The sequence below is a fragment of the Polypterus senegalus genome, chromosome 18 (genome assembly GCF_016835505.1).
Source record: "Polypterus senegalus isolate Bchr_013 chromosome 18, ASM1683550v1, whole genome shotgun sequence".
NCBI classification, from domain to species: domain Eukaryota; kingdom Metazoa; phylum Chordata; class Cladistia; order Polypteriformes; family Polypteridae; genus Polypterus; species Polypterus senegalus.
Window position 1 is genome coordinate 86974333 of NC_053171.1, and position 22144 is coordinate 86996476.

Here is a 22144-nt window from a genome sequence, read left to right on the forward strand (position 1 = left end):
CAGTAAATGTAAATGAAACAAAAAATGTTCACTTTATCTGAATTCTTATTTAAAACTCTTCTTATTCAGTACTGTACAAGTACATTATAAAATTGTATGTAATAAAATCTTTTTTGCCCCATAATATAGTGCCTTGCAGACAGAAGTATTACATCTCCTACACAGTTTTCAAATATTTCTGGATTACATATGATAGATGTTTTCTTCCAATATGTGCCCTTCCCCAAAAAAGAATAAAAAGTTTAAAAATTCTCTTCAATTAAAGAATGTGCTGCCAAATTAGCCTCCCATCAGTCCATACCAGTAAAAATGTAAGATATGCTCCCACTTGTCAATTCTAGGGACCATTCGCTGTCCCCTGTCAGCCAGGAGATGTTCCAGCCTCCTACCAGACTTTTCTTTTAGCAGAGGGTTGGGCATTTTTGCCATTTGCTGGATTCCAAGGACGCGGTAAACACTTTGGCCAATGTTAGTTCTTCCTCCTGTCTGTGATTGGGCCCCTGGTATATTGTCCTTCCTACTCTCTTACCATTCATACAGCGAGTATGGGTACCCTAACCCTAATTTCCCAAAGTGCCTAATGCATCACCCCTACTGCTTCCTGTTTGGCCTGTTTCTTCCTACTTTCTGGGGTTCTCCTATGGGATTCAACCCAGCATTGTCTTTTGCCAGCTGAGCAATCCTTTTACATTATATTTCACTATTTGTGCCACCCCAACTTCAAACAGCAAGTGCCACTTAAGATGAATGTCCTGGTTTGCAATGCTGTAAGAGGGGGTGAATGGAGTCTGCTATTTTCACCTTACCAGAGTCTGGCGTTGGTTCTTTCTTGGCTCTTAAATGACTTTAGTAGTGTAACAGAGGAGCCCTCAGTATGTAGAAGAGCACACAGAGATGGTCACCTCAGTTTGTGGACTATTTGCCATACAATGCTGAACTACACCAACCATTTCTCCACTTCACTTCTACACCTCCCCTCACTAACCTTTTTAAATAAATCAATAAACTTTATTAATACCCTCTCTAACATGAACCACTGCTTACAAAAGGTCTAAAATATAATTTTTATTATGCAAGACCCGAAAAGGAGGTATGATCAAAGTGACTCTAGTCATGCTAGTCACCCCACTGGGCCTGTATACCCAGAGTTACAATCCTTAACTATCAAGAAGAGTGCTGTGCTGAGTTGATCACCATCACACTTCTCATGCACTCGATCAATTTCATATCTTGGTCCGGCCGCACAACCTTGCAGCCGGTGGAGTCAACTCATAACTCCTAAATCCTTTAAACTTCACTTAAGGGTTACTTCCAAGGCAATCTCTGAAATCTCCAACAGGGTTTAAGAATGTCTTTTAAAGTCCTGGGCCATCTCTCCAGAGATTCCTCTCATGGCCCCAGAGGTTCCTGAACTCCTTAGCCTTTTTTTCAGTTTTTTGGGGTCAGACAGCCTTGGTAGTTCCCTAGCTGTCTGTCACCCACAGTGGGGAACTGGGTTGCAGTTGTCCGATGTGCAGACTTTTTGTTGCCCTCTATGGCTCTGGGGGAATTCTCCTAGAATTACATGTTAGTCCATGTTGACCTGTTTATCAATTCAATTGACCTTAATGTTACTACTCTATAAGGATAGAATAGTGCTACTTGATGGTCCACATTTACCAACAGTGGTACTTGGAGAAATGTTCCACTCACCAGTATGAGATCGTCTTTTAAAGTGTGGCCTCTGTGACTTGTGACTTTAGGCTTTAAGAAGTAAGTAAATAAATAAAGGTAAATCGTGTCATAAAATGATTTCTTCAAAACGTCGAATCAATCAAGGCATGATCTGGGAGAAGTTTGTGCACGTTCTAAGTCGGTGGGGGGATGGAATAGCCGGCTGCGTGCAGCCTGATTTTTATCAGCACATTTAGATGACAAAAGATGCTGGTGGACAGCTGTAAACGATTTTAAGAAGCGATTTAAGGTGGGACGGATTTACGAGTTTTTTCGTAGGCTCTGGTAATTCTAGTGTTAATAGAGTCAAAATGCTTTCTATGTACGTAAGAAAATTCTACTCTGAAGGCGCCTTTAAAGTGTAGCATCAGGACCAAGTGACACAACTGATCAATTCTCTGCTCTTTACATGGCTCTTTGAGGTGACTTGCTATCCTTAAAAGGACTGCTTGCCTTTTGCCGCACTAGTTGGCAAAGCATCTGCGACTGTGCAGAGTTGCCTTTTTTATAGGCCAGTTCATTCTTTTGTTGAGTCATCTCTGGGTGATGTAACTTGTCCAGCACTGTTGCAATAGCAATGTGTGTGCAGCTGACCACTCTGATTACATTTGGAAAACTGGACTTTGCCGCGAACTGCACTTTGATGTTTTCCTGTTCAACCACAGTGTGAGGAAATTTTGTATATCTGGATGACAAGTGGATAAATCCATCCCATACAGCTGGAATGGCGCGACTCAGTGATATTTGTGAAATACCAAATTGGTCAGCAAACATGAGAGTGGATAGAACTTGCACAGGTGCAGACAGAGCACAACTCCTCAGAGTCTGGCTTTGTAAAGTCGGTTCCACTTCCGCACACAGGTCCAAGAGGATAGCTCATGGAAATCGAAATCGACGTAGAAACCAGTCATCATCTATACTAATAAAAGGCAAAGCCCTCACTGACTCACTGACTGACTCATTCACTCACTCACTCACTCACTCACTCACTTATCACTAATTCTCCAAGTTCCCGTGTAGGTAGAAGGCTGAAATTTGGCAGGCTCATTCCTTACAGATTACTTACAAAGGTTAAGCAGGTTTAATTTCGAAATTCTACATGTAACGGTCATAACGGTCGACAACTTCCGCCATGTTGAACTTTCTTATTTATGGCCCCATCTTCACGAAATTTGGTAGGCGCTTCCCTGCGCTAACCAAAACCGATGTACGATACTTATTTCGTGGTATGACGCCATTGTCGCCCGCCATATTGAACTTTCCAACGTCACTAATTCTCCAACTTCCCGTGTAGGTAGAAGGCTGAAATTTGGCAGGCTCATTCCTTACAGCTTACTTACAACAATTAAGCAGGTTTCATTTCGAAATTGTCCGCGTAACGGTCATAACGGTCAACAACGTCCTCCATGTTGAACTTTCTTATTTACGGCCCCATCTTCACGAAATTTGGTAGGTGGCTTCCCTTAGCTAACCGAAACCAATGTACGTGCTTATTTCGGTGGTATGACGCCACTGTCAGCCGCCATATTGAATTTTCCAACATCACTAATTCTCCAACTTCCCATATAGGTAGAAGGCTGAAATTTGCAAGGCTCATTCCTTACAACTTACTTTCAAAAGTTAAGCAGGTTTCATTTCGAAATTCTACGCGTAATGGTCATAACGGTCAACAACGTCCGCCATGTTGAACTTTCTTATTTATGGCCCCATCTTCTCGAAAATTGGTAGGCGGCTTCCCTCCACTAACTGAAACCAATGTACGTACTTATTTCGGCAGTATGATGCCACTGTCGGCTGCCATATTGAACTTTTCAACAGTCTTTGTTACTTATGGGCCCATCTTCAAGAAATTCTATCGATCAAAGAACTGTCATTTACTGAGTGGTTTCCATGCCCGGAGATACCACCTACCTTTTCCATTCTCTTTGTTACATATTGCACGGCTATATCAGGTTCACTCTTGATATCCAGAGGAACATTCTGTCTTATGTATTGAATGACTGGGACAGGTTCAAGGTGTGGACTGATGACGGTACAGGAGATAATTTTACTACACAGGAGCACTAGAAGAGTGAAATGCTTAAGCCCTTCGCCTATGGTTCTGCATGTGAGTTGATGGCTGCCGCTGAATTGTTCGGTTGTCGCTTTCAAGTGTACCGAAATGGCCAAACATTTTACACCTTTCGACAACCGCCAATGCCTCTTAAACATCTTAGATTCACAGGTGACGATTTCAGTAGTGGACACTTTGATGTTTATGAATGTTTAAACTCTCAAAAGCTGGATGTGATTTTATCGATGAAACCGGTTGTGTGCTTACAACGCTTGACAGATGCCAAATGTCACTTCAACACAACAAATTCTGCAAATACTGTCGTAATTGAAACAAACCATGAAACTCAAACTGATTATGACAGCAGCAATCCAAGCTGTGAGATTTGAGACAAGATTACTGTTCACATGGCCAACTGTAAGTTACATGCTCAAGAGTAAGCTCAGCGCACAGCTTGGTCATGTTACAACCGGAGGGCCGAACTCACAATGTGGTATACAAAGAGATCCTTAACAAATAATTATTGGCATATTGTCCCACGGTTTAAAAAGGTTTAATTTTCTTCTTAATAAAAATTTGAATGCAGTACTTCACCGCTGTGAATCGCGGGTATTTTTCTAGTCATTTATAAATATGCTCACTCTTCTGATTCTTCCATTTGTGATGTCTTCTGACAACACTAAAGCAGCCAAGGCAGTTGGAATAGTTTAGCCATTCCGTACACCATTGCATTGTTACAGAATGATTACAATCAAGTAAATTAAATTTGGAAGTGATATGCAATTAATTCCGGCGTATTTGATAAATCCCGCTTTATTGACACAAATCTAAAAAACAAAAGCAGAGCACAGAAACAGTAGCACTGCTTTGATGAGTGCCGCCCGTTTGCAAAACTGCACAGAAGCTTGCGTACGCACGGGGGGAGGCTGCTGTGAAAGTGTGCGTGGTTTTACCCCGAGTTTAGTTTCAATACATCTCGAAGTCAGCGTGGAAACAGGCGTACGCAGCATTTTTGTGCTTACGCACCCTTTATATGTGAGGCCGCAGACCTCATTCTTGTGAGGAGTTTAAAACTGTGGATATACAGTACAGTACAGTGGAACCTCGGTTTGTGAGTAACTTGTTTTACGAGTGTTTTGCAAGACGAGCTAAATTTTTAAATAAATTTTGACTTGATAAACGAGCGATGTCTTGCAATACGTGTAGTATGGATACACTTTGTCTGCTGAGCGTCATGTGATCACAACTGAGCTGATGGTTCTTCTCTCTCTTGCGCGCGTCTCTCTTTCTCGCGCGTCTCTCTCTCTCCTTATCTCTCTCGCTCGCGCGCGTCTCTCTCTCTCCTTATCTCTCTGCTCGCTCTCTCTCTCCTTATCTCTCTCGCTCAGCTCTCTCTCTTTCTCCTTATCTCGCTCAGCATCATGTCTCTCTCTCTCTCTCTCTCTCTCGAGGGCAATCGTCTCCTATTCTCCATCTATACGAGCGTATACTGTTTACTACAGCATTGTGACTGTGTGTGTGTGTGTGTGTGCTGTGAAGTGCGAGTCCCTGTCTTGCGCCCCAAAACACGAAGCTGAGTCTCAGTACTTTAACAACACCAGCTTTATTCAGCTTGAAACAGCGCGGTTATTTATTGTAGCAGGATCTTTATAATGTTCCTTGTATCACCCATCGAATAGGCAGGCGCTTATTGCATGTCTGCGATCTTTTTGGATGCGCTTATACGGCGAACTGCTACAGCGCTGGGAGACTGCGATTGCTTTGGGATACTCTTCCGCGTGTCGTTCCGTTGGGTAGAATCCCACAAGAGTTTAGAAACTCACTCACACCAGCCATGATTCCTTTCAAAGGTAAAGTGCAGGTTAATTTGTTTTATGTATTTTTACTTTATATTTTGTATTAATCATTTTTATATGAATAGTTTTGGGTTGTGGAACGAATCATCTGAGTTTCCATTATTTCTTATGGGGAAATTCACTTTGATATACGAGTGCCTTGGACTGTGAGCACGTTTCCGGAACGAATTATCCTCGCAAACCGAGGTTCCACTGTATTTATGTATTTTTTGTGATTTTGTTTGCAATTATGTAATGGTTTAATAAACATTTAAAAAGAAAGACAGATTGCATCTGAGCCAAGAGATTGTGTAATATTTAAAGACATTTTAATAATGTAATTTGCCAAAAGCTCATTAATAAAGTATTTTTTCCAAAGAAGAAATGCTTACAGACATAGTGTAAAAAAAACACAACTGTCACACCTTGTGTGACTTTTAAAAGCATTTTGTTTTTTTGTTAAATTAACAGCTTACTACAAGTTTCACAAATGAGAAGGTTTGCAGGGTCAGTCTAAATTGTGTTTAACATTTAATTAGAACACTAAGCCAAAAAAGAAAGCATTCAGCCCACTGCAACAACACCATCCTCTCTCTTTTCCTCATCACTATAAAATCAAACAGTTCTTTGACTACATATTGCACAATTCACAAAGAATTAACACAAGTCTACATATTTTTTGCTTTCAGTTGACAAATTCTTTGGAGTAATCCAAAACAAAAGGTCTTGCATTTTTCAAACTAGTGTGCGTTAAAGCTGAGGTGACGCTGGAATGTAAAGAGGGCAGGGGCAGCAGCACGAATTTGGAATTCCAAATGTTTCATGGATGGCTAATGTCTGCACTCCCACAGAAAATGCGGAAGCAGGAATTTCTGCACCACCCACTAGGGACAGCGCTCCATCCCAAGGACATTTTTCCAGTCTCTGCCTACTACTGCAAGTTAAGGAAAATAACTGAGGCATCTTTAACATCTGTCAGAAAGTGCTGGTCATTAATGTAAGGTATGCATAGAAAAACAATAAATAAACAATATCTGCAGAAGATATGTAGTTGTAGCGCTTGAACTCCTCCCAAGGAAATGCAGTAAAAAGGTGTTCTTAGTATCTTAATATGGTGTTTCACCTCCAGCCATGAAGCTAAACAATCGCGTTAACTGTTTCTTGGCTCGTTGTGCTCATAAACCTTTGCCTGTCACTTCTCCTGAAGTGCATGTGCAGCTGCTTTGTCTGCAGAGTTTACAGGTGCGTTACGTGTTATCTTCGTCAGAGCATCGCGCTCTTTCTTTGAAAGTGGACAGTAAACTTTATTAAAAGGGTAATGCCATTTATCAGAAGTTGTTCAGCTTCATCTTCAGACCAGTTTGGTGCACTCACTGAGTTCTGTTAGCAATACATACATTATCTAACGAGATGGCATCAACAAAGAAATAAGCCAAATATAGTGGAACCTCGGGTCACGACCATAATTTGTTCCAAAGCTCTGGTCGTAACCTGATTTGGTTGTGACCTGAAGTCATTTCCCCCATAGGATTGTATGTAAATACAATTAATCCATTCCGGACCGTACAAGCTGTATGTAAATATCCATCCATCCATCCATCTTCTAACCCGCTGAATCCGAATACAGGGTCACGGGGGTCTGCGGGAGCCAATCCCAGCCAACACAGGGCACATGGCAGGAACCAATCCTGGGCAGGGTGCCAACCCACCGCAGGACACACACAAACACACCCACACACCAAGCACACACCAGGGCCAATTTAGAATCGCCAATCCTCCTAACCTGCATGTCTTTGGACTGTGGGAGGAAACCGGAGTGCCCAGAGGAAACCCACGCAGACACGGGGAGAACATGCAAACTCCACGCAGGGAGGACCCGGGAAGCGAACCTGGGTCTCCAAACTGCGAGGCAGCAGCGCTACCACTGCGCCACCGTGCCGCCGTATGTAAATATATATTTTTTAAAGATTTTTAAGCACAAAAATAGTTAATTATACCATAGAATGCACAGCGTAATAGTAAACTAAATGTAAAAACATTGAATAAAACTGAGAGAACCTTGAACAGAGAAAACTAACATTACAAGAGTTCACGGTACAGCCTTACGAACCGCTCGCTGTAAACACTTTTTTTTAATGAGTTTTAAGCACAGGGAAAAAAATTAACATTTGAAAAATCCATAATTTAATAAACAACCAAGAAAACTAACCTTGCATGAGTCAAGTTCTGGCATGAATGAAGTGAGGAGGAACTGGGTGGAGAGGAGATTACAGATTGCACATCTGACCGAGAACAATGTACCTACTGTACAGGGAGAGACTGAACACGTGCGGAAATCATCGGCGCGTACGAACCGGAAGGGAAACTGGCTTGTTTGTCACCCGAGTGTGTGGTCGTGAACAGATGCAAAAGTTTGGCGAACTATTTGGTCGTAACCCGATTTGTACGTGTTCTGAGACGTTCGTGACCCAAGGTTCCACCGTATAATGGAATCATAGTAAAATAGTAATAATTCTAATAACAGTTCCTACCTATTATGTCGGAACATCAAGGAAAATTTTGAAAGTCCTTTGAGGGGTCATCATGGCACGAGTTTGGAAACACTACTTTAGATGTTTACAGATGTTTGCACAAATAGAATTTTACTGACTTGTGAAAAGGTGATAATTTCGGATCATTTTCAGCAAATGCACCACTTCAAGAACAGTGTTGTTTTTATTAATGTAAAATTTTTAAACTATTGTTAATGTTTTCACGAGACTGTAATTGTGCCTTTTCTTTTTTACTTTTTTATGTGACTTTTTAAATAAGTTCGCTACCTCAAGAAAAATCCACCACAATAATCCACCTGAATAATGCACCTTAATAAAAGCATAAGTGTCTGTGTGTGTGCCCATCCAGTTGCTATGTCTCTGTCATTCCAACAGATGGCACATCATAAGCATTTTTAGTAATAAAATGCATTCTATTTGTCATTCCAGCAGATAGCACATTACAAACCTTAACACTGCTTTTACGAGTCCCATACCAAATGGCATATAACCAAGACATACACATTGATTGCTTGGTGTGCTACAAACGTTCACGCTGAGAGGTCTATGTTGATTATTTACATTTCAACTCGTCTTTATATGTTGATCTTCAATTTTCATCACCCCGCTTGTGATATCAAAAAAAATACTGAGTATCAGTACTTGGGGTTGTGGAGTTTACTGTCAGGACCCTACAATACAGTTGAAGGTGCAGGCAGAAAAAACGATTTGGTTTCAAATGGGTGTGAATTAGATGTTGACAACAATATCTCTGTTCTGATTCATTTCTTTGCCATCACGCTAGTAAGACAGGATTAATACCATTAGAAAATTTAAGTCGTAGAGGATCACAAAATTGAACACGCTGAAGAACAATGTCCATGATGCCTGTCTTGAATCATATTCTTTAGCCCAGTATTTTAAGAAACAAAGATATTTGTGCTAGGTCGTCATTATGCACCTTTTACACTATAACGCCTCTCCTCTTAGGCCAGCCAGCTTTATCACCTGAAATTCTGCATTGCCTCCACATTATCAATATATATATAATTCACTAAGGCAAGACAACCATGGAAAGCACGCCGGAAGGGGCGTTGACTCACTGAGCCGCCGACAAGTAAGACACAAAGGAGCCACGGCCACCAACTCCTGGCACTTCCGAGCCATGTTGACTGTTCATAGAGGCATGTTTCTCGCGGAGGTGAATCGCCATATGCGGCATGGGATCCTCAAAACAATCTGTTACAACTGAGGTTAAAACACAATGAAGTAAGCAGTCTTTAAAAACCGAGTTTTCGGTTACGACGCACGACTGCATGCACCATAGCAAACTATTTCACTGTGTTGGTTCGTTCCGTGCATTGTTATAATGTTGCTTTTCTTGCTGATTTATTACATTACCGATTTTTCAAATGTTAATTTTCTCCCTGTGCTTAAAAATCATTAAAAAACCGGCCTGATTATGCGGCGTATGGTACGCCGCGGGATGGCTACTTATTATTATTATGAATTTTTAATTTTTTTTTACATCATAGAAATTTTTTGCATGAGTATCTTTTAAGATTCTGAACTCACAGATTTTGGTTTTACTTTCATTTTGATCATTCATTTTGTTTTTCATTGGGTGTGTTTAAGTTATTTATGAATGTATCATCACGGGTGTCTCCATTTCGTGGATGGGTATCTAAAATGCAAGCTCGCATCGCTGCCATGTGTTTGATTGGCATCATCTGGATTTCTCATATATAATGGTGGCATCTGTCAGATGTCTTTGCTCCTGTGTTGGATCGAAGAAACCTTTAGGAATTCGCCAGGCTAATACAGTGGAGCACTTTAAAACACTCCAGAAAACACATTACTTTAACATGGCCTTCTCCTAACTTCACCATAATTTAATCCTGATACTTTGTATGTTCAATTCATCATAATAACTATTCATGGTGGCTGTAAAATCCATACTGACCCCAACTCTCTCTTCTGTTTCTTTTTCTGGGATTTCTTTGTGGTGGCGGCCTGCGCCACCTCCACCTACTCAAAGCATCATGATGCTCCAACATTGATGGACTAAAAGCCAGAAGTCTACGTGACCATCATCATCGAGTCCTTCCGTGAGAACCCTGAATCCAAAGAGGACTGTTTCATTTATGTTAGGTAGATTGCCCAGAGGGGACTGGTCAGGTGGTCTCATGGCCTGGAATCCCTGCAGATTTTATTTTTTTTCTCCAGCCGTCTGGAGTTTTTTTTTTGTTTGTTTTTTGTCCCCCCTGGCCATTGGACCTTACTCTTATTCTATGTTAATTAATGTTGACTTATTTTAATTTCTTACTGTGTCTTTTATTTTTCTATTCTTCATTATGGAAAGCACTTTGAACTACTTTTTGTATGAAAATGTGCTATATAAGTAAATGTTGTTGTTGTTTAAATGCTATGAATTGGTAGTGTTAGGCGCGAAGAGAAAGTATCCCCAGTTGTTAGAATTAGATAGTTCTGGTTTTGACTTCGGGCAGCACGGTGGCGCAGTGGTAGCGCTGCTGCCTCACAGTTTGGAGACCCGGGTTCGCTTCCCGTGTCCTCCCTGCATGGAGTTTGCATGTTCTCCCCGTGTCTGCGTGGGTTTCCTCCGGGTGCTCCGGTTTCCTCCCACAGTCCAAAGACATGCCGGTTAGGTGGATTAGCGATTCTAATTTGGCCATAGTGTGTGCTTGGTGTGTGGGTGTGTTTGTGTGTGTCCTGCGGTGGGTTGACACCCTACCCGGGATTGGTTCCTGCCTTGTGCCCTGGGATTGGCTCCAGCAGACCCCCGTGACCTTGTATTCGGATTCAGCGGGTTAGAAAATGGATGGTTTTGACTTCTTGTTTTATTTTCAACCTCCATTTTTCCATTTGGTTACATCTATCCTGCCAGTTCCTTTCTCTGGCAATTCTTTGGTCCCATCCATTGGCTGTCATCTCCTGGTCTTTGTCTCTCTCTCTTCACAATAATTTTTTGGGTTGATATCACTTTGCCCAGAGCAAATAACAGTTGAATTAGGCTAGAAAGGTTTTAAGGAGATGTGGAGACCTCATTGCACCCACATCAACATTTACTGCTTCTAACTCAACTTTAATCTGCAGTATGGAGCCCAGATGTTGAATAATAGGAGCTGGGGGTACATATTTTACCACTTTGAAAGCTCTCCTGGGCATCTCATTGACTTTTCCTAAAAAAACTGGTAGGTGATAAAGTTAAACTTCAGGATGAACTACAATAATAGTTGTCAAAACCCATAAACGGTGTCAACTTCATTGATGAGTGGGCAGGCCAATTAACTAAGGCTTCATCTTTAGTTAGGCTCAACACAAGTCCACTTCTGTCCCTAAAGTAAACTACCAAGCACTACAGGTGGACGTAGTAGTGATTTGGGGGCCCTAACTAAACACAGGCCTGGGGGCCATCCATAAAAGGTGGCACATAAATTATTCTGTCAGAGAAGAAGTTTTAAACAACAACATTTGTTATAATCAATAGAAGAACAGCCTGATGGCAACACACACAACACGTTTTCAAATGGATAAGAACATTAATTATAATCAACAGGAGAACGACCTAACAGGAAAACACCACGTTTTAGTAAAAATACAAAGAGAAAACAAACTGTGGACTAGAAAACTACATTAATACTGTAGGTGAGTGTATGTGTGAGTGCGTGAGATGGAAGAGCTGACTACAACTGAACTCTACGTGCTTTGGCCTCAGCAGGCTTCTCTGCTCTGAACTGATTTCTACTCTCACTTCCAACATGATGGCAACAAAAGCCCACTACTCTGCCACTTTTCTTGCGGTATACCATTCGTGGTCTACTTATCCTTTGTTATCGGTCAGTAATAAGGTGCCAATCGGGCCGTCCAGTTTACTCAAGAAAGGCTGAAACAACATAATAAGCGCAGATGGCACAGAAAGTAACAGAAATATATCTAGCCGTTAGCTAATGTCTACAGTGGTCAGGCTTGTGCTTTGGAGCTCCGTCCTGCAGATTGCTCATCTTCCAAATGAGACGCCTCCTTCTGGGAGTGTCCTGTTTTTATGGCTCCTGGACCAGAAGGGGTGGAGTTAGTTGCCGCCATCGGAAGGCTTCTCAGAACTGTGGGTGGAGAGCAATGCATGGTGGTTAGCGATCGCTAGTGTCCTGGTGTGGTATTGCTTAAGTATTAGTGACATCTTTTCGGCATTTTTTATTGCTATATAGTAATTGTTTGCCATCGTTATTTACTAGATAAACTTTGTCTTTCACCAGTGAACAGTGGTCTTTATCAACAGCTATTTTGGCAAAGAGCAGGGTCTTCGTTCATAATGGCCACGTTATCGAGTTGGAGGGGAAGAGGCTCACCTACGTTTTTATCTGGTTTTTTCTCTGTTATTGTGCAGAGGGTTAGCATTTTCATGTTCTACTGCATCTGAGACTATAGGAGGGGTGGCTGCTGGGGCTGCACATCCAGCACCTGTGTTACCCCATTGTGGGATGGATTCAGGAGGAGCATGGAAGAACAGGTCATTTTTCATGAATTTCCCTCTAAATGTCTTTGTTTCTTCTTTTTCCTTCCATTTGTCTGAGCTGGAGGGATGGCTAAGTTTTATGTTGTTGCTGCAAGCCTTTAGGTTTCAACACTCAGTTTATGTGGTTGCTTCTTGAGTTCTTGTGAATCCCTTGTGACTCTTCTAACATGATGCTTGCCACACAGGGTCCAGAGATACTGGAACCGTCCGCTTTTCCCACCAAAGAAGGTTTGGTGCATTCATACAAGTGCTAAAACATGACATTTTATTTAATTTCTTTTAATAAAGTCAGAAAACCCAAATAATAACCACCAGTTCACCCTTTGTTTTCCAGTTTGGCATACAGACCATATTCTTACAGGGCCATCTGGTCAGTGAAATAAAGTATGAAACATGGCAGTCTGTTCACCAGCCACTCACAGCATGAGTAGGCATTTGTATAGGGTGGTCCAGATCTAATAATGCAGTTTTCATTACGCTATAACTTATTAAGTTTATTACATAGAAAATCACCAGAAAAATCCTGGACCATCGAGAAGTGTGTGAACTGACGACATGAAGAATCGTCTTCGCGCCGAACTGGAATCGTCCCCGCACAAATCAAAGTCATCCAGACGATTTGGATCTGCATAATTAAATCAGGACCACCCTGTAATACCCCGTGGAGTATTCATCCTCTTCCAGGTCATGATCAGATCGTACACACTGCTAACACCCAACTTTATATAAACAGTAAATCTGCACACCTGAATGGTGAGGTCTGAAGAGAACAGTCCGTCCTTTTATGTTTTTATCTTTTTAAGTTTTTGGAAATCAAGTAAGGATGCCATATCTCCTCTCTCTTCACAACAAAGAAAACTCCCACACCGTTGGGACTACTAGATGGGTGAATAAACCAGAGGCCCAACTTTCTGTGATGTGGCGTTCCATGGTCTTAGTTTTCTCAAAGTGTGCAAAGTCAACCTTAGAGAACCTGAGCACAAAGAGCAGCCTGAAGATGATAACCTTGTGTTTGACGAATCCGTCCTAAGAGTCAGTGGAACAAGAAGACAAGGCAGACAGTCAGTAGTTAAAGCAAGAGAGCAGCTTTATTTGGGGAATGCATGTAAATTAGCAGTTCACACCCATAACAATTGCTGTTGTGCCCAGTAAGGCCTGGGATTGTGTTGCTTCAGCCAGGTATAAACTAATTTGATTTTATATACTGGAAAATGTTAAAAAGCCTGAATGAACAAGATGGGTAGTGGACGGCTTCAAATCCTTGCTGCCTGTTGTCTTGATAGTAATTTGATCTGCCTAATAATGAATCTCAAAAAGAAATTTTACATGTGGATATTCAAATAACAAAGCCTTGATTCAATAAACGCCTCAAAGATTACCTAAATTACCTGCTGGAATAAGGTAACTAAAATCTCCTCAGAAGCCCGTCTGAGCTGTGATAGTTAAATCGTGATCCCTGATTCTCATAAGCTAATCTAAATGTTTTCGTTTTAGATTACTAGCAATGTGATGGCCTCCGTTGGCCATTCTAATGGTCTCCCGGCCAGTAGAGACACGATAAAATCAAGGACCTATTGGAGGGGAAGAGAATTGGTTGAAGTATAAAAAGTCCATTGCATTAAGTCTCAAACCCTTGTTAAGATAACAGTCCCTGGAATCAGCCTAGTCGCTCTCCTCTGGACCTTTTCTAGCGCTGCTATCTCAGTTTTTGTAGCCTGGAGACCCAAACTGCACACAGCACTCCAGATGAAGCCTCACCAGTGTGTTGTAAAGGTTGAGCAGAACCTCCTGTGACTTGTGCTCCACATATAACCTGACATCTGTTAGGGAAGTTGATAGCTTAGAGTCCACTGTGACTCCTAAATCCTTCTCATAAGACGGACTCTCGATTTTCCGACCGCCCATTGTGTATTCAAACCTCACATTTTGACTTCCTATGTGTAATTCTTTACATTTACTGACATTTAATCTCACCTGTCACAAATCTGCCCAAGCCTGTATGCTGTGTAGGTCCTTCTGTATTCTGTATTCTGTATTCTGGATTCAATAGATTTGAGAGTACTGCTAATCCTTCTACCTTGTTGCAAACTTAACCATCTTGTTATTTATATTCCTATTTATAATATTTATATATATTAGAAATAGCAGCAGTCCTAGCACTGACCCCTGAGGGACACCATTCTTAACATCAGCCAATTCTGATGAGGTTCCTCACACCATCACCCTCTGCTTCCTGTGCCTGAGCCAATTCTGTACACATCTACACACTGCACCCTGAACTCAGGCACCTTTTAATTTGTTGGCCACTCCTGCTTTCTGAAAGTCAAGATAAATAATCTCATCTGCTCCACTTTGATCGTATCCTTTTGTCACTTCCTCATAGAATTTGAGCATGTTGGGAAAACACGACCTCCCTCTTCTGAACCCAGGATGACTGCTCAGTAAAACTCCTGTTCTTGCCATATGTTCCTCAATCTTATCCTTAATAATTCCTGCTATTAATTTATATGTGATGTATGTTAAGCTTACTGGCCAATAGTTGCTTGGATCTGTCTGCTGACCTTTTTATATAACAGGATAACCTGGGGTAACATGCAGTGACAAGTGTGAACTTGGCCCGGACACAGACAGGCGGACATGTTGTTTAAAACCACCACACGTTTATTAAACACAATTATTTACAATAAAGGTCACTCAGACCCAGTCCAATGGTCACACAGACCTTAGTCACGTGCACAAAACGAACCCCAAACAGTCACAATCCTGGCCACAATGCCTTGTCTTCGGGCCGCCTCCACAGTTCCTCTTGCCTCATCCTCCTTCCACCCGACTCTAGCCTCAAATGAATGGAGACGGCCCCTTTTATAGAGGACCCGGATGAAACCCCAGGTGTTCCCCGCATTCCTCTGGTGGCCACGCCCCAGCGTGGCGGAAGTGCTGGCTGTCCTCCTGGCTGCTCTCCGGGCGCCGTCATAAATCTTCCCCCCAGCACTTCCTGGTGTGGCGGAAGTGCTGGGGCAACAAGTCTCCAAGACATTGGGGCGCCTCCTGGCGGTGACCACGGGCCCCTACAGGGAAAGGCTTCCATGCCCTTGACCCGTGGCCCCCAAAGCAACCCGGAAGGCAAACCCCACGTGATCCAGGCAGGGCTCTGACCCTCTTCCGGTCCCTCCTGGCGTCCCGGCTGGGTCATGGCCCCTGGCATCCCTGACACAAGGTAGATTAAACCAAAGAATAAGTCTTGTGGTGGCTTTAGTTTTCTACAGTGTAAAATATAAAATGTAAGATTGATCCAATTTAAAATAGACAAGTAAGTTGTCAGTATTTCATTTTAATATAGTATTACCTAGCACTTGAACTGGATGCTTTTGAGTTCCCAGATTTTACTCAGACTTCTTTATGGTTTAAGTGCAGTTACTTCTTTCTGCAACATCTTGAATGCCATTTTAGGTCCTTCTTGTCGACATTTGAGTTCCTGTCCTTGTGTTTCTCAATGCGACAGGATAAAAGGACAGCTAGGGGTTTGTGTCCTTGTCCGATGTGCAGATACCGAAACTCTGTCAAAAAGCCTTGCTCTAAATATTTTTGTGTGTTTCGTTCAGTTTTGACCTTTTGCTTGTTCTTTCAGTCTCGATTTTGTCTCTTGTCTCGGCTTTGTGTTCCAGGTGTGATTTCCCGGCCTGTCCCTTCTTGTTTGTTTTCTTATGCCCATCTGCTGGTGCTACTCTAAAAATATACCTAGCAGTTCTCTATCGGGACAAAAGTGTAAATGTTTTCCTTAAAACATGACAGTGCACCGTACTGCATGTACTGTACATTACGATAGCAGAAAACCTGTAAATGAAATCTTGAAAGAGTTGTCTTCTTCATGTCCTTGCTTATACGCTGTGTAGTATTACATTACGACGGTACTGTATCAGTTTTTGTCTTACCTTTCAGTATGTCTTATCACCAGTTCCCCATCATAATACTATATTTGAACAGCAGAAAAAAATAAATAGATAAAGGAGCTATTGTGCAGCACGGGTCTGTGAAACGGCTCAATGCTCTGTTTAGGATACATTATCGTAATAAAGTGATAAATAATAATGTTCCCTCCAGTGGCTTCAGAAGATGCATCTTGTGGTTCTGAGATGTCAAGCTCTGCTTTAATGTAACCAGAAAGAATAAAATGCATGTGTGGTTTTTGATCCCCTGCTAAAAAACACTCCCTGGTCTGTCCATTTTGTCATAATTATAGCAGAACAATGGACCGGCTTCAGACTTAGCGTGATTAACAGAAGACGGCTCTCTGTTCTGCATGTTAGATTTATAGACATGTGCAGCAGTTCTAAATGAAAGTAACACATTTATCTTCCTGTTGCTAGTTGCTATGGTTACCGAGTATACAGCGCCGCTATCATCACACCTTCTTCAGTGTCTGCAGTAGTTTATGCCTTTGTTATTACTGTTCCCTGAGCAACTATCTGTTCAAAATTTTCCTAAATATTTTAAATGTGGAATCTTTTCCCTGAAGGCAGCAGTGAAATGAAGTAATATTTTACTGTAGAAATGATCTGAAGATATGTCTCTCAGCACCCCATTGAAGCATTTCCCCATGCTTTAACAAAGATAATGCATTTAAGGAAAAAAAGGGCTCCGTAATATTATTAATAACGTGAAATCATTTAAGCACATTCCAGTCCATTTCCACTGAATGCACTGATGAAGGTGCTTTAACTCCAGCGTGCAGATTTGAACACCTTGTGTCTGAAAATCCACATGCGGACTGGCCATTGGGATCTGCTTAAAGCAGCAGCTAATTACTGCAAATTTACATAAATGTTAGAGAGAGAATATCAATGTAAATTCCATCATGGAAAATGTAAAAGCACAGCAGAGTGATGTAAAAAGCATTTCTGTGGCTACACCGTACATATCCTGTAGCACTACTTTGCCACTGGAAAAGCTGCGTAGAGTCAACACTTCGACCCGCCAACCACAAGGTGAAGGATAAGGCAATGCCAGTCATGCGGCAGGTGGAAGTGCCATGGATGCAGACATGTTAGATCTTCTCAATGGAAGCTGTCTCTTGTTCTAGTGGACGTGAAGGTCACCTAAATGTGACTTGAAGTTCCTGAGGGGAGAACTGTGGTACACACAACTCTGAACTCTGATGTGAATTTCAGCAGTGAACTATTATTTGATTTTTCGTATATTCATGACTTGTCCGTGAAGAGCTTGGTATTCACTTATAGGTCTACCTGTTACCAGAGGACCAGGGATCAAAGGCCGATGATTGACTTTGTAGTTGTGTCATCTCATCTCAACATAAGTGAAGATGTGTCAGATGATTTACTTGGTGGTGTGCTGATTCAGACAGGGAAGCATGTGCTGCCCAAACCTGGAAACCCCAAACTAGCAGATGTCTCTGTTTGGAATGAGCTCAAATCTCATCTGCATCCTAGGAGAGATCTGGAAACACAAAGTCTTCATGAAACCTCCTCAGGACTTTAGTAGTGGAAACAGGGATTGTGGCCAGACGCTTATGGGCAGCAACCCTAGGGACAAACTGGTGGGCACCAGTCGTAAGTGAAGCTGTTAGGTTACAATTTTACTGAAAGGTACCAACGAAACAAAAAGGTCACAGGTTGGTACAGCAGGGGGAAAAGAAAAGCCTGTGCGTTTTGAGGTTTGTTGAAGCCAAGGAAAATAAGTCTTGGATGAACTTTGGGAGATTTTGGCAAACCACTCGATGACCCAGCAAGGGTAGGCAGAATGTTGCTCAGGGTGTTCTCAGCAAGGGTGAACAAAAATTGTCCTCAGCAGGGGATATTGTCAAGAGATGGAAGGAGCATATTGAGGAACCCCTAAACCAGTTTCCGAGGAGGTCATGCTTCTGGTTTGAAGTGGATCCATCTTCTGGCAATTGTTAGAGTTTCAGATGGAAATGCTAATAACAATGAATTTTGTGCAGGTGGTTTGGTCATCGTAGTCCTTTAATGTTGCATGAAAGGTGGGGACAGTACCTTTGTATTGATGGTCTCCATTTTTTTACAGGGGCACAAGAAACCTAATTTCAGTTACCAAATAATCATGCTCCACAGCATCCGTGAGAAAGCCTGGGGCAGGGTACTAGAAGAGAAAATTTCAGATTTGGGAGGTAAATTGTAGATTGAATTCTGGCTGTTAAACATTGGACCACTTGTCCTTGTACAAATATTAGAAGGATCATATGAGCATACCAGTCATGTCTACATGTGTTTATGTACGTCAATAGCTTATGATGCTGTACCCTGCAGTATTCTATGGAAGCTGCTATAACAGAATGTTATACTTTGTTAACTTTCTATGTTAATTAATGTTGACTTATGTTTATTTTTTATTGTGTCTTCTATTTTTCTATTCATTTTGTAAAGCACTTTGAGCTACATTTTTTGTATGAATATGTGCTATATAAATAAATGTTGATTGATTGATTGAATGAGATGAAGTTGTAACGACACGTATAGTATGTTAGGATTCCAGCTGGGCACCTCAGATTGGTGGGGTGTAGCAGGCACAGTCCACTAGGAGAAAACTGACGGGCAGACCCCAGTACATGCCAGAGAAATAATATCTATTGACTGGCTTAGGAACGACTGAGAATTCTCCAAAAGGAGCTGAAAGAATTTTCCAGAAATAGTGTGGGTGGTCTGAGGCGGCACGGTGGTGCAGTGTGTAGTGCTGCTGCCTCGCAGTTAGGAGACCCGAGTTCGCTTCACAGGTCCTCCCTGCGTGGAGTTTTTCCATGTTCTCCCCGTGTCTGCGTGGGTTTCCTCCCACAATCCAAAGACATGCAGGTTAGGTGGACTGGCGATTCTAAATTGGCCCTAGTGTGTGCTTGGTGTTTGGGTGTGTCCTGCGGTGGGTTGGCACCCTGCCCGGGACTGGTTCCTGCTTTGTGCCCTGTGTTGGCTGGGATTGGCTCCAGCAGACCCTGTGTTCGGATTCAGGGGGTTGGAAAATTGTGGGTGGTCTGGTTGGCTCAGCATGTTGCCACTGTCACCCTCATTAGGATCAGTGTGGTGAACATGAGGAAAATTGAAGAAGGCTGACTGTTTGATCTCAGCTTTATTAAACCTTTAGTATGCAACGTTTTGCATATCAGTACATGTCTAATCATTAGTGATAACTGTTTTTATTGTGTCTGCTCCTGCACTTCACGTTTATTTGCTGTTGCTATACTTTGCATTGTTCACCTGTTCTGTCAGGACAGCTGCTAGAGCACTGGATGTTTCACCTGAAGGGTGCTGACGTAGTGCCCACCTGAGACCTATTCTCTGATTCTGATCAAGTCACCTGACCCACCACACCTGCACTCCAAATGTGAAACGAGTGCATGTGTGTAAATACAGAGTCTTGCCAACATATGCCGTGCTTTGGCCAAATCTCTAATTTTAATGACTAACACATCCTACACTGAATGGGGATCTTCTTCTAAACTTCTTTGAGTGTGGGGACAGCACTCTGTTATTAAATTACTGTATAACCTTAATAATCCTTTTTGTTTAAAGCTATGTTACTTTCTGCTTAAACTTCCACGTGATCATCATTTGAACATTTTGATTTAATAACGAGAGTGTAAATTTAGTACTTTAATACGTTTGTTTAGGTGATGTCATCCCAAGGTGGTTTGGCTAGACCTGGCACCTTGTAGGTTTCAAGGCTTTTTACCACCTTGGCATTCTGCCTGCTTATTTGAAAATTTTCTAATTATAATTATTATGGCGCTCATATTGCCGGTTATGTTCTCTTTAAAGGGAAAGATAAAATAAATAAATAATAGTTAAATACATTGTCTCAGCATGGTGGTGATTACATAGCTGCCTTACGTCTTCTTCTCTTTAAATTCCAGCTCAGTCAATGGTTGTGAGCAGTTCTCCTAATGTTAATGTGGGATCTCCTCTATATATTTCAGGGTATCTGCCCAAATTCAGGTTTAACTGGCCATGGAAGCCTCAAACATTTATTTCCTCAGGAGTGCTGGCGTCAAGAAAGGCATTCAGCTGTAGAAATTAGGGAGAAACCTATAAAACATCAACCCCACATACTGTAGAAGTAGGAAAAAATGAAGAGGAAGAAGAAGAGGAAGTGCTATTGGATTGACATTTTTGTTGTTCTCTCCTCCATTTTCATTTAGTCATATCTCATGTGAACTTTGGTACACTTGAGCTGTCCCTGACCTGAATAATGATGTGAGATCCCAAAGCAACAATGGAAAAGATGAATTTATTAATAAACAAAGGAATGTTTACAGACAGGTCAATAGATCTGCTAAGACAAGGTAAAGTAAGAAAAGGGTAAGCCTGCAGAACCTAGCTGAACAAAGGAGGTTCCTGAGTGCCCTGTCGGGTGGCTGGTCCACTTACTCAGTTCCATACACTTCTCTCACTCTCATCGCTGGGCTCCCTTCCTTCATGGCATTAGTTGAGCCGTTGTCTCCCTGCTACATCCACACTTCTGTGAAACCGGCCAGAGCCGTGATTACATCTGGGTTACTCTAGCGACCTTTCAAAAGCCCTCCTGCGTCCTCTGAGTAGCAACCCCAGATATTCCTGAATACTCTCCAGCAAGATACACTCAGGTGTTCCATATTGCTTGTTCTTCGAGTAGCCTGTTGGGTGTGGCAAATAATGAACACAAATAATGAACTCCAGGATCTTTGCTAACCTAAGTCTGTACGGGATGTGCCCACTACTGAACATAAATGGTGTTGCTTCCTGCATGTGCCCACTACTGAACATAAATGGTGTTGCTTCCTGCAATATCTTCACACTCAGTTATAATATTAATGAACTTTTCTTTACACTTATCACTGAAATCAGTCTTATTTAATGTGTGTTTAACATGATTTTCATGTTTAAAGAAAGTTCTATCTATCTATCTATCTATCTATCTATCTATCTATCTATCTATCTATCTATCTATCTATCTATCTATCTATCTATCTATCTATCTTATATAGTGCCTTTCTATCTATCTATCTATCTATCTATCTATCTATCTATCTATCTATCTAATCTTATATAGTGCCTTTCTATCTATCTATCTATCTATCTATCTATCTATCTATCTATCTATCTATCTAATCTTATATAGTGCCTTTCTATCTATCTATCTATCTATCTATCTATCTATCTATCTATCTATCTATCTATCTATCTATCTATCTATCTATCTATCTATCCTTTCTATCTATCTATCTATCTATCTATCTATCTATCTATCTATCTATCTATCTATCTATCTATCTATCTATCTTATATAGTGCCTTTCTATCTATCTATCTATCTATCTATCTATCTATCTATCTATCTATCTATCTATCTATCTTATATAGTGCCTTTCTATCTATCTATCTAAAATGTTAATTGGTGCATAATTTATTGTTACAACTTTATATCTGTAAATATGTGCGAGCACTCTTAGCCTGTCTGCATTGAATTGAATATTGAGA

General features: G+C 41.5%; 1 protein-coding gene across 2 annotated transcripts in view; it reads left to right on the forward strand.

Moving 5' to 3' along the window:
- The window catches only part of efcab11 (EF-hand calcium binding domain 11), a 347705-nt gene that overhangs the window by 194292 nt on the left and 131269 nt on the right, over positions 1-22144 (forward strand). Inside the window, exon 6 of one of the 2 annotated variants that reach the window (XM_039741565.1) lies at positions 12538-12660. The exons of the other annotated variant lie outside the window; for it this stretch is intronic. Coding sequence (XP_039597499.1) covers positions 12538-12660 — 123 coding nt within the window. The remainder of the gene's footprint in view (positions 1-12537; positions 12661-22144) is intronic. 2 annotated transcript variants of the gene reach the window in all.